Raw genomic sequence first — 11,822 nt, forward strand, 5'->3', positions numbered from 1 at the left:
AACTGGTTGTTTATGATTTCCTGGAGCTGGATCACCCGAGCCAGAGAGCCGTCGCGGGTTCTCTAAGGGGGAAAGGAAGCCTTAGACAGCCTTGTTTTGGGAGGGAGGGAACACAGCACTTCCGGGCAACCGGTGAGGTCAAAACTGCCTTCTGTGCTCTGGAGCTCACACGACCCTCACAGTCGCACAGAACTACATGGTGCTTTGGTGACAGGTCCCAACAGCCCCGCACAGACTGGATGGTAAGACGAGAACCAGACAGAGAGTGAGACCGAGGACTTGCCTTTCCATTGGCACTTGGCATGTTTTCTTGCTTGGGATTTACATCAAGCACCCCATCCATCAGTATCTTTTCCGGGTTTTTCTTCTCTTTAAGAATCATCAGCTAAAACCAAAAGTTTGAATCAGAATAAAGAAATTAGTAAAGACAGCAAAACTCCATTTGGAAAAACTCAACTCAAAACTGAAAATACAGCATAAAAAGAAAATACATGGTGATGCTATCCATCCCAAAGAGAACCAGGTGATCAGAGTCAGAATTTGTCTTCTACTGGACAAAGGGGTACTTAAGAGATCCTGCAGCTCTGAGCCACAAGTCTAGTTTACTAGTCATTAAAATAACCCAAGTGGGAGGGTCCTCAATCAGAAAGATAAATAACATCTGACGTCCACTACAGCCTTCATACTTTTTTAAATGAAAGGATACAAATGACAAACCCTTCACTGAAATTACACGATGACTGATCAAACTCCTCTCTTTGTGTGTGGCACCTAATTCTTCTTCTAACAAACTACACCTTTCAAGTGCGCCTCGTAATCACTCTCAACTGAAATAAAAGGGGCCGAGTCACTGTGTGTTGAAGTGTGTATATACTTTAGTGCACTTCTTAGTGTACACTCACCCCAACACACGGCTGCTGTAACGGAAGACATTTAATGCATCTCATTGACCTTAATGTCAAGAAGATCTGCTTATTAACAGCTTTAAATTCTAAGTTAGAGAGGAAAAAACATGTTCCTAAACTAATTCTATTACCTAGTTTTTAATTGCAAATTGATATACAGAATATAATAAATCTTGAGACATTTATGCCAACTAATACTTTTTACCTGGGGCTTCCCAGGTGGATCAGTGGTAAAGAATCCGCCTGCCAATGCAAGAGGGCAGGTTCGATCCTTGGGTCGGGAAGATCCCCTGGAGTAGAAGATGGCCACCCACTCCAGTATTCTTGCCTGGGAAGTCCCAGGGAGAGAGGAGCGTGGTGGGCTACAGTCCACAGGGTCGCAAAGACTTGGACATGACTGAGCATGTACACAGGCAACACTTTTTAACCATATAAAATTCTGACTTCTTACAGAAAAAATGTATTTACAAGAATTCAAGAAGCTCAAAAGTCAACTAGTTACATAAATACATGCATCATCCACCTAACAAGGCAGCAAGTGTACAAATCCAGGACGGCCGGGTGGCTGGTACCTTCTCGTCCAGGGCCTTGTGGTGCTCAAACAGTGATTTCAGTGCCTTGAGCACTTCCACCTCGCTCTTCATGCCGGCTGGGGACCGCGCCTGCTGCTTGCCCATCGTCATCCGGAGCGATGGCACATATTGGGAAACCAGGCATTCCAGGTGTTCTAGCAGCAGCTGCAGGGCAGGGCCAAAGGAGCACCTTCAACCTCATACTTGAATTCAGGGCCGATAACTCCTCTCAGCCTCACGCTAACACCAAAACCATGCTAAGGCAAGTCAGAATCCTGCCAGTTCAGTCTAAAGTTAGAGTGGACTTCCCCAGTGGCCTAGTACTTAAGACTCCACACTTCTGCAGGGGTCCTGAGTTTTAATCCCTGTTCGGGGAACTAAGACCTCACACACACTGTAGCATGGACAAAAATGTAAGTTAAGAGAACTCCCTCCTCAAATGTACTAAAATTATATTAGCTCTCATCATAAATTTGAAGCAAAGTATGAGAACCCCGATCGGATCCACCCCGGTCTGCTCAGTGGGAAGATGTGAAAAATGACTTGAAAACAAGCCAGAGTTTAAAGACAGCAACACGGAACCCAGTGGTGACCCCCGCGGGGCAACTGTCAACACGTGAGAATCCCCCTACTGACCCTGGTGTTGTTCCTTTCGGCTCTCATTTCGGCTATCTCTTTTTCTCTTGCTAGAAGCTGCTCTCGGCATGCACTGAGTTCTTCCGTAGGGGATGCCAACTCCTAGAAAACAGTTAAATGAGTAAGTAACTAAATTCAAACACAAATTAAAAAGAGAGCGAGACTGAAGACTGACCCTGTCAAGTCTCTCCAGGCTCCACACAGAGGGTCTCCCTGCCCCTCCGGAGAAGAGGGGTCCGCTGACCCCAAGACCACACAGACCACCACAACTCAGACTGGCCTTTAGCCTCCACCTTGACCTGGCAGGCATGCGGCAGGGGAGAACCCGGAATCCAAGCCTGCCTTCTCAAGACCCAGGGAAGTCTGAGAAACTTTCCTAAACATAAACCTAACAACAAAGTGGACAAAGAGGTTCTTAAACGACACACAGACCAGTGACCTAGAACCACTGGGGAGAGGGCAGAAGAAAGGGAAGATCTACAAGGCCACCAGGCTTTGGAGTGTTCCTCTGGGAAAAAGGCTGATGGCACCCCACAGCCATCTGTTAGGCTGACTCTACTGAAGTCACCCAGTCATTCAATAAACTGGTTAAAAGGTTAAATTCATGTTTTATGTATTTTATCACAATTTTCGTGCACGCGGTGCCATCCACGTGGTGAACTTGCTCAAACTGAACCACACGGCATCTTTCATCCTTCTCTTTTTCTTCGCACACATAAAAAAATCCTGGGCTGCATATCCCCTACTACACACTGAGTATTCAGCACCTAGAACACTGCCCAACACTTGTAAGAGGCATGTAGTAGACATGTGAAGCTATGAGGGTATATGTTATACATGTAAGCAGTAGGTAGCCATCATTAAAATACTGGACACACTGTTCTGTGTTTTGTAAGATGGGAGACGATAAGGGGCTTAGCATTTCTGCTTCAAGGACTGACTCTATAGCTCAATCCACATGCCCCAGAGACTCCTCCAGCCAGTGTATCCCTTCTTTGGAAGAAGGGAGACGTTAAGGGGCTTAGCCTTTCTGCTTCAAGGACTGACTCTATAGCTCAATCCACGTGCCCCAGTGACTCCTCCAGCCAGCGTTTCCCTTCTGGTGGGGCCCCCGGCCATCCTCCACGCAGCACCTGCACAACCACTTACAAGGTCAACCTGCTGGGGTCGATCCTGCCCAGAAGGGCAAAACGCCCTGGCTGGCAGGGACCCCCGGCAGGGCCCACAGCCATGCTAACAAAATGAAACACAGCCCCAGTGCTTCACCGGGTAAGGGCCAATCCGACGGGCCCAGCCCCTGGCTGCTCTCATGTCAGTCCACTCCGCTTCCAGAACTTGGGCCGAGGCCGAGGTCTTCCTTGTCTTGGCCTTCGCCTTGGGGTTGCAGCACTGGAAAAGTGCCCATAGGCGGGCCCTTCTGCGACCCATCCTCGCGGATGGGGGCAGTCCCCCACTCGGGGGCAACTGCTGTTTCACGGTTAGATAGCTCAGCACCGGAGCTATCACCACTGATCTCACACTACGACCACCACTATTCACACTACGACCACTGCTCTCACACACACCGCTCTCAGACACCGCTCTCACACACCACTCTCGCACACAACGCTCTCACACACCACTCTCACACACACCACTTTCACACTATGACCATCAGCACTGCTGTCTCTAGAAGAAATGGCACGAAGGCTCTGCCTTCAGCATGTCTCCCAGGAGCCCGGAACCTGGAACCCACTCAGTCACAAGGGCTCCATGGTGACAGGGGGGCTGGGCTCAAGCCCACCATCAGGGGTGCAGAGAGGGGGGAGGGGCTGCCAAAAAGATGTCAGGTGAGTGTGGTGTGTGGGAGAAGGAAAGCCATGCCCACAGCTCAGGCCCACCGTCAAACATAACCCTGCAAGGATACTGGTTCACAGTCGAACCAAATAGTATAAACTGCTTCAGAAAGCACCACCACTAGGAATGAGCACGTCTTCTAAGTGGGCTTCTGCCTCCTTCACCCCCCAAACAAGCCTCCAGTGAGGCTACTGAAAGGGCACCCCTGAACTCAAGGGTGTCCCCAGAACCCACTCAGTTGAGGAGGACTCACCGCGCTAGCTGCCCCTCACTCTCACCCTGAGCTCGGTCCTCCCTGACTGACTCCCTCACTCAAGCTCAGCAAGGGCTTGACCAACCTTGCTCCAGGCACTTAAAATGAACCCACAGTGGGTATAGGAGTTCCGTCCATCTGCTGCAAACTCACCCTCTTAACTTCGACCCTGGGATGCCAGACAACTCTGCCCCATGGGGGCTGCACGGTGGAGGTTCAGGGGTGTCCCTGCCTCGAGCCGCGACAGCCAGCGCCTCCCAGACCCCGCCAGGTGCTGCCCCTCCCTCCGCGCCCGAGTCTCCCACCCCCTCTCCTGGCCCCACTCCCAGCCTCGCGGCTCTCCTCGCACCAGGGCACAGGCCACACTGCTCATGGCTCAGCCGGACCCTCTGCTGTCACTTGAGGACCTCGGTCCCCAGGGTGCTTGGGGCCCTATATCCACCCATCTCAGCAATTACAGAATCTGGGAGGGACAGAGTACAGTTTGGGGTCCCACCCGCAGTTCACCCTGAACACATTCTCTTTTTCTTTCGCTTTATCTGCTGGAGTTCTCTGAGATGTCTTTTTAAAACCTCAACTGTTGCTTTCAAAAAGACTGTAAAATCATTGTGCTCAACTTTAAGAATAAAATCTTCATTTTCAACCTTAAAGTCAAACTGGAGGGAAGACTAAAAGCAGTCATTTTTACAAACTGAAAAAGAAAACACACACGTAACCACGTCACAGAATACAGTTCACGCAACCCCTGGCTCTTCAGCCTTCTCCTCGACCACCAGCAGCCCGTCATCGCAAGGCCTGCCCTGGGCCGTCAGGGGCAGAGGAAGAGGGCAGACCGGCTCCTCTGTCCCCAGGCCGCATGGGCCGCTTGCTCCACCTTCTTCCCAAGTTCAAGTGGCGCTGACACAGCCCGGGGAAGCTGGGGATTCTGATCAGAAACACAACCGTGGGTACTAAGCGAGGACCTCTGGTTCTTGTTTTCCCCAGTATCAAAGATGATCAATATAATTACTGTGAATTTTACATGTGGCTTCAGATGAGAGAAGACACCCAGGGCCTCCCCACTTGCAGTTACAGACACAGGCAGCTTGTGGGTCAGCCTACCAAGAGCTACAGAAGCTAAATACATTTTAAAAAGAGGTCCTTAAGCAGCCACAATCCAAGATTTCAAAAAAGCCCAGCGAGGGAGCTGGACACTGAGAGGGCCACTCCTTCCCTTGGGGCATCTGAACAAAGCTGACTCTGGGAAGAAAAGGCAGGGAAAAAGTCAAGCAGAGGGTACTGGCTAACACAGCTCTGGATGGTTCCTTGGGCTGGGAAGACAAAACTTCGAGCTCAGGCCTGACAAGTCAGTCCGGATGTTAGAGACTAAGCTCCCCAAGAAAAGGGAGGCACAGAAAACATACCCAACACTCTGCCCAAACCGGCTGATCACTGAGTATCAATCACCTCGTGGTGCTTGGGAGACAGATGGTGGGCTTCAGGACTGGGCGAGAAGGGGGTGGGGGAGGCCACGGCAAGCACCCCAGGCTTCCAGACGGACACGCTGGAGGGCTCCTCCCTGCGGTCAGGGGGAAGGTGGGTGAAGGCTGCTGAGACTCAGCTTACAAGGACACCCCAGCCTCAAGTCACTCAGGCCCTGAGTGAACAGACAGCTCTGTCCCCACTAGAGGTCTGCCTCAGAGGAACCTCTGGAGAAGACAGCATCACCAGAAACTCTAGGGTTTTCCATAGATAATGTCCAACATGCAACCAAAAAAAAGCAAAAAGGGTGTAACAACAAACAGGAAAGAGAAAAAGAACTGAAACAGATCCAGAGGTATCAGATGTATATCAGCACATCAGAGGTATGCTAGAGGTATCAGATGCAAACTTCACCAGTTCAAAAATATACTTGACAAAAGGAAAAACGTCTGAGAATCAAAACCGATTCTAGAACTTTCAAATAACAGTGACTGAATTTAAGAACTCAGTCTCTGGGCTTAACATCAAATTGGACGTAGCTGCAGAGAGGATCAGTGAACTGAAGGATAGATAGGTTAAAAATATATATATAAGAAGGAAAAAAGTATAGAATATATCGAAGGAGCCTGTTGTTAAACTACATTGTTAAAAACTATAAATGGGGCCCCTCACAGTGGAGAAAAGACAGAAAGGGGAATAAGAAATGCTTCCAGGGGCTGAAACTAAAGAGCCTCTTAATGAAAGTGAAAGAGGAGAGTGAAAAAGCTGGCATAAAACTCAACATTCAAAAAATGAAGATCATGGCATCCAGCCCCATCTGCTGCTGCTGCTACTGCTGCAAGTCGCTTCAGTCATGCCCGACTCTGTGCGACCCCATAGACGGCAGCCCAGCAGGCTTCCCTGTCTCTGGTATTCTCCAGGCAAGAACACCGGAGTGGGTTGCCATTTCCTTCTCCAATGCATGAAAGTGAAAAGTGAAAGTGAAGTCACTCAGTCGTGTCCGACTCTTAGAGACCCCAGGGACTGTAGCCCACCAGGCTCCTCTGTCCATGGGATTCTTCAGGCAAGAGTACTGGAGTGGGGTGCCATTGCCTTCTCCATGGATTATAAGAACATTAAAGATACACACACACAGAGTTAACTGTGTGAGGCGATGCATATGTTGGGCAATCATTCCATGATTCTATGGGCATCAAGTCATCACAATGTAGACCTGAAATACACAAAAACTGTATCTGTCAGTGACCCCTTAGTGAAGCTAGGGTTCTAAAATCAGGGCCTGGCACCTTATAGCTGGCAGGTATGGGAACTCGGGTTCATGTGCAGGCTGTACACACTCTTAATCACAGGTGAGAACTGAAACAACCTAACAACTCTCCATTTTTCTTTTTCTGTTTTTCTCTGTTCCGCTTGCCATTTGTGTTTAACAGATTCCCAGTATGGAGTGAGCAGTGTCAATGCAGCAATAATGTTCCCCATCTAAGGCAGGAGCATGTAACACCAGCAGACTTCCCAATTGCCCCGAGAGTAACTGGGGTGCTGCATCACAAAAAAAAGCAAAGAAACACAACATTCCCCGAGACAGAGCTGCCCGACGGCAGTGGGGACTACGGTCCACCAGATGTCCCAAGGGAACTTCCAGGGGCTAGGAGCCCATGCTGGGCACCCCCAGCTTGAGGCCACACTTGCCTTTCCACGATTCTGAAGGTCCTAGCAGAAGAAAGCCAGGCCATGGAAGGGGGATGGTGTGGCTGGCCCATGGGACTCAGGGCAGGACTGACTTGGGTCTGTGCTGGGCTCCACATCCAGTCACCACTCTTGGAGTGTACAAAGTTCTTGGGATCATTGTAGGTTTCTGGCAGAAAGCAATGCAGCCGAAGTCACTTAGGATAGTTTTTAAGGAAAAAACCTCACTGAAGATTCACTCAGTGCCAGCCTTGGCCCCTACTGAGGTGCAGACTCCTGGTCATCCAAGGCTGTGCCCACAGCCCACCAGGGCAAGGGGAGCCTCCCGGACACTGGGTAACACATGGCGTTCTTCCCCCACTTTGAGTGAAGGGCTGCACCCCCGTGGATGAACCTGGCTCACCCCTCCACCTCTGATGCTGAGGCCCCCGTGACTCCCACGACCAGAGGATTCAGCCTCTCCCAGGGCCTCCGTGTCACTGCACAGGCCTTGTCCATGTGGCCCCAGCAGGCAGGGTGAGTCCTGTGCAGAGCCTCCCAGCTTGTTGGCCTCGCTGCACACACTGGGGCCGTGCACGAGCACCTCGTGTCCACTGAACGAGTGGATGAGGGCCTCTAACAATGACAGTGATGATGACGAGGAGGAAGAGGTGAAGGGGCTAAGATCCAAGTGTCAGTCCTTGATTCAGGCATCTGTGCGTATTAACGCATTTAACCTCATGACAAGGTTGTGTGTCTCTGTGTGTGGGGCGGGGGGCCAGTCCTGCCACTGTTCTCACCTTGGAGCCGGCAAGTTCACTCTCAGTATCCAGGGGTGGCTGCAGCCACTGGCCACAGACTGGACAGCTTTAACACAAACTCATTCACCCCCAGGTCTGGAGTCAGAAACCTGTGATCAAGGTGTGGGCAGGGCTCAGCTCCCTCCAGAGGCTCCAGGGGAGGGTCCCTCCGGCCTGGTCCAGCTCTTGGGGGACCCCAGGCCTCCCTGGGCTTGTGGCCACATCACCCCGACCTCTGCATCCATCTGCATCCACCCCTGGGTGGCTCTGTGCTTCAAATCATTCCCTCTTCTCTTCCAAGCATATCCGTCATTGGATTTAGGGTCCTCATGCGTCCCGGGTGATCTGGTGCAGTGATCAGTAACTTACTTCCTGCCGAGACTTTTCATGGGAATAAGGTCACCTTTGCGGGCTACAGAAGGATGGATGGTTTCGGGGCCACCACTCAGCCCACCATACTGGTCATGAAGCCCCCGGGCAGAGCCTCACTGGGCTTGGTGCAGGGAGCTTCAAAGAAGCAGGGCTCCAGGACTTCGGTCCTAAGGCTGCCTCAAGAAGAGAGTTAGGATCAGGACACTCAGGCACAGGGACCAAATGAGCAGGGCTCCAAGGTGTGCTGGGGGTGTGGGGCTCACCTGCAGGGAGCCTGGAGCCTGACATGACGGCCTGGGGCCGGGGGACACAGTGCATGGTTTGGGAATGGACACATCCCAGCACGGACGAAGGGAGGCAGGCATGGCCACTCAGGCCAGGCGAGCCCAGATCTTCCTGCTGCCCTCAAGGGGCAGGTCAGATGGGCACAGGAGGGAGCCGTGGTTTAAACGACCTGGGTCGGAGTCCCGGTCTGCTGCTGTGTTGTCTCTGGCGAGTGACTCAGCCTCTCGGAGACCACCTATTTCTCCTCTGCAAATCTTTGCCATTCGTGACTTGCTTCACAGTTGGGGGGAGATCTTGGTGCTCTCAGCAACCCCGCCCACCCCGTGGCTGGGGCTATGCCACCTCTCCACGACCTTGAGGCCGCTAAGACTATCCCTGCACAGACTCTCTTTGCAAAGAAGCTGGAAGCTGCTTCCCCTACCATAGGAAGCCCTGTGGCACCGAGACAAGAAGCAGCAATGCCTCTAGCCTGGGGGCTCCTGGTGCGGGGATGACCACATGGGGCCCTGGGAATGACCGTGGACGGCCCCACACGGCCAACCCCGTCTTTCCTGTTACAGCTCCCGTTTCTTTCTGTGTGCTCTGTTCAGCCACATGCAAAGACCCAAAATATATTCCTCCGAGTCCATGGAGATTTCTCTCGACACTAGTCACGAAGCAGTGCCCAGGCCACATCCCTGGGAAAACACGCTCAGCTGTTTACGTCAGCGACAGGGTCCCTCCCAGAAAAACATCTGGCAGGATCGGGACAGGGTCGTGGGACTCAGTGGACACATGGGATGTCCTCGTTCTTACACATATAGGATGTTTTAAACCCTGGTGCCTAGCCTGACAGCAGTCTGCTCCCGGCAGGAAGAAACAATAAGATGCTGGTCCCCTCTCCCAGCTGGAAGCCCCAGACCTGTGGCTTCTGTACGGACTGGCCCCTCTGGTGGCGAGTCTGGAGGCCACAGAACCGCAGGGGCCTCGAGCCTTGGCGTGGGCATGAGGAGGGCCAAGGGGCTCGGGGAGGGGACAGGGTCAGGCCCTTGCAATGGACCGCCACCAAATGCTGGACCAAGACAAGAAATAACAAACGCCACACCTTAAAGTTCCTAAAGAGCCAAGAAGGCCCAGAAGAGTGACCAGGACTGTGCCGTCTGAGGTGGGGGAGGGGAGGGGGGAGGCTCGCCCAGCGCAGTCTGGACGGGGTTAAACCTCTGCTCCTGGCTCAACTCACTGGAACAGCGACCTCACCACAGTCGTTCCCGGCACTTTCCTTTTAGAAGGAAGAAGGCGACCACAGGGCAAGCAAAAACGTCCCCGTGGGGGATTCCTGGTGGTCTAGGATGCCAAGGTTCCCTCTTCGTCCCCACGATTGCCTGAGCCGGCGTGTTGTGCGTCACGGTCACCCGTCTCTGCTGAAGGGCAGCCACCTAGGTTGTTGGAAGGTTGGCCTCAGTGAGGCCGAGCCTGGGGTCCCTAGCTGCCCCCAGAGGGCTCCTAGGCAGCACACCTCCCCAGCCCACCCTGACCCCACAGCTGCCGCCCACCCCAGAGGGCCCCGTCACTGCCATCAGGGAATTAGGGGTGCCGAGTCTCAGGCCCGGGAAGAGCCGTCCTTGGGAACTTTGAAGACAAGACTCTTACAACATGTCCAGAATTCACTTTATAACTTTGCCATTTCCTTCCTCAGTTTATAACAAGTACACTTCCACAAAACCAAGAGAGGCCCAAAGGAAGCCAGGTGGGGTGTATAAAAGCCTCAGCACTTAAGACTCAAGAGATTTAAAAATGTTATGGCCAAAGAAATGAATGTGTAATGGTGGAATTATGAATAGAGATATGAATAGCTTTGGGACTAGACAATGGCCCCTGAAACCTCACTGTAGGAGAGGCTCATGGCATAGGCATTAAGCCTGGGGGTAGGAGTGAGATGGGGGCTGAAGACCACGTTTTATTGTTGTTCAGTCACTAAGTCACATCCAACTCTTGGAGACCCCATGGACTGCAACACACCAGGCTTCCCTGTACTTCACCACCTCCCAGAGCTCACTCAAACTCATGTCCATGGACTCAGTGATGCCATCCAACCATCTCATCCTCTGACACCCCCTTTTCCTCCTGCCCTCAATCTTTCCCAGCATCAGGGTCTTACAGCTCTTCACACCAGTTGGTCCAAAGTATTGGAGCTTCAGGTTCAGCATCAGTCCTTCCAATGAATATTCAGGGTTGATTTCCTTTAGGATTGACTGGTTTGATGTCCTTGCAGTCCAAGGGACTCTCAAGAGTCTTTTCCAACTCCAAAGTTCAAAAGCATCAATTATTTGGTGCTCAGCCCTCTCTATATTCCAGTTCTCATGGTTCAGGGTGAAGAGCCTTGACATGAGGACCCAGCACCCAGGTTCAAGTGTTGGCTCTACCCGTCGGGCCCAGTGGCCTTGATCTCCTTGCCCCACCTCTCAGAGCCTCAGTTCCTTCCCTCAGTAAAGGGATCTGATCCCTGTACCACAAGCCAGGTCAGGATGCCCACAGAAGGTGGGGTGGAGATGGTGCTTTGCATCCAGGCTGACAAGTCCCCGAGAACATCTGTTGCTGCATTATCCTTACATACGGAGTTGTTGAAATTAGACTTGAGGTGCCTCCAAGTCGAGAACCCCCACCCCAATGTCCAGGCTATGAGGAGGGACTCCTACCCCCCAACTCCATGCTCATCACCACACAGCCATGTCTAGGAACTGGCTCGGACACCAGCTCATGCCCACAAGGCCTCAGCTGGAAACTGCAAGAAACATCCCCCCTCCCCTGTCCCATGTCCATGGCAACCCTCCCCATGCCCCAGCAGATGAACGCCCCTCCATTCTAAGATGCAAAATCCAAGGTCCCAAGTGGGGAATCCACTTGCCTGAGGCTACTCAGCCCCCAGGAAGTGGCCAGGCTGGGTCTGGACCCACACACGTGGCCTCAGAGGGGCTGTGGGTGGTCTGAGTCTCCCTGGGAGCTGAGGTACCCTCACTGCCTGACCAGCCATCCTGGAGTCTGGTGTGGAGGCGGCTCC

The 11,822-nt window shown here is 52.4% G+C and overlaps 1 protein-coding gene across 1 annotated transcript; it reads right to left on the reverse strand.

The window, feature by feature from the left end:
- Positions 1-31: 31 nt before the first annotated feature.
- LOC147367377 (liprin-alpha-1-like) lies at positions 32-3,773 on the reverse strand. The gene is made up of 3 exons (XM_086416430.1): positions 2,114-3,773; positions 1,478-1,642; positions 32-385 (listed from the first exon to the last, which is right to left on the reverse strand). The coding sequence occupies exons 1-3, from the start codon at positions 2,138-2,140 to the stop codon at positions 32-34; spliced, it is 546 nt and encodes a 181-aa protein (XP_086272556.1). The 5' UTR covers positions 2,141-3,773.
- Positions 3,774-11,822: the final 8,049 nt, after the last annotated feature.

The sequence above is a fragment of the Bos grunniens genome, chromosome 8, assembly GCF_055505025.1.
Source record: "Bos grunniens cultivar Pamir isolate PY7600 chromosome 8, Bosgru_T2T1.0, whole genome shotgun sequence".
NCBI classification, from domain to species: Eukaryota; Metazoa; Chordata; class Mammalia; order Artiodactyla; family Bovidae; genus Bos; species Bos grunniens.

Excerpts from the sequence above, each read along its gene's own strand:
- LOC147367377 (XM_086416430.1), bottom strand. The coding sequence starts at position 2,140 with ATGAGAGCCGAAAGGAACAACACCAGG. Across the intron at positions 1,643-2,113 it reads CCGAAAGGAACAACACCAGG|CTGCTGCTAGAACACCTGGA; the intron begins GTCAGTAGGGGG and ends CCTGCCCTGCAG. Across the intron at positions 386-1,477 it reads ACAAGGCCCTGGACGAGAAG|CTGATGATTCTTAAAGAGAA; the intron begins GTACCAGCCACC and ends TTTTGGTTTTAG.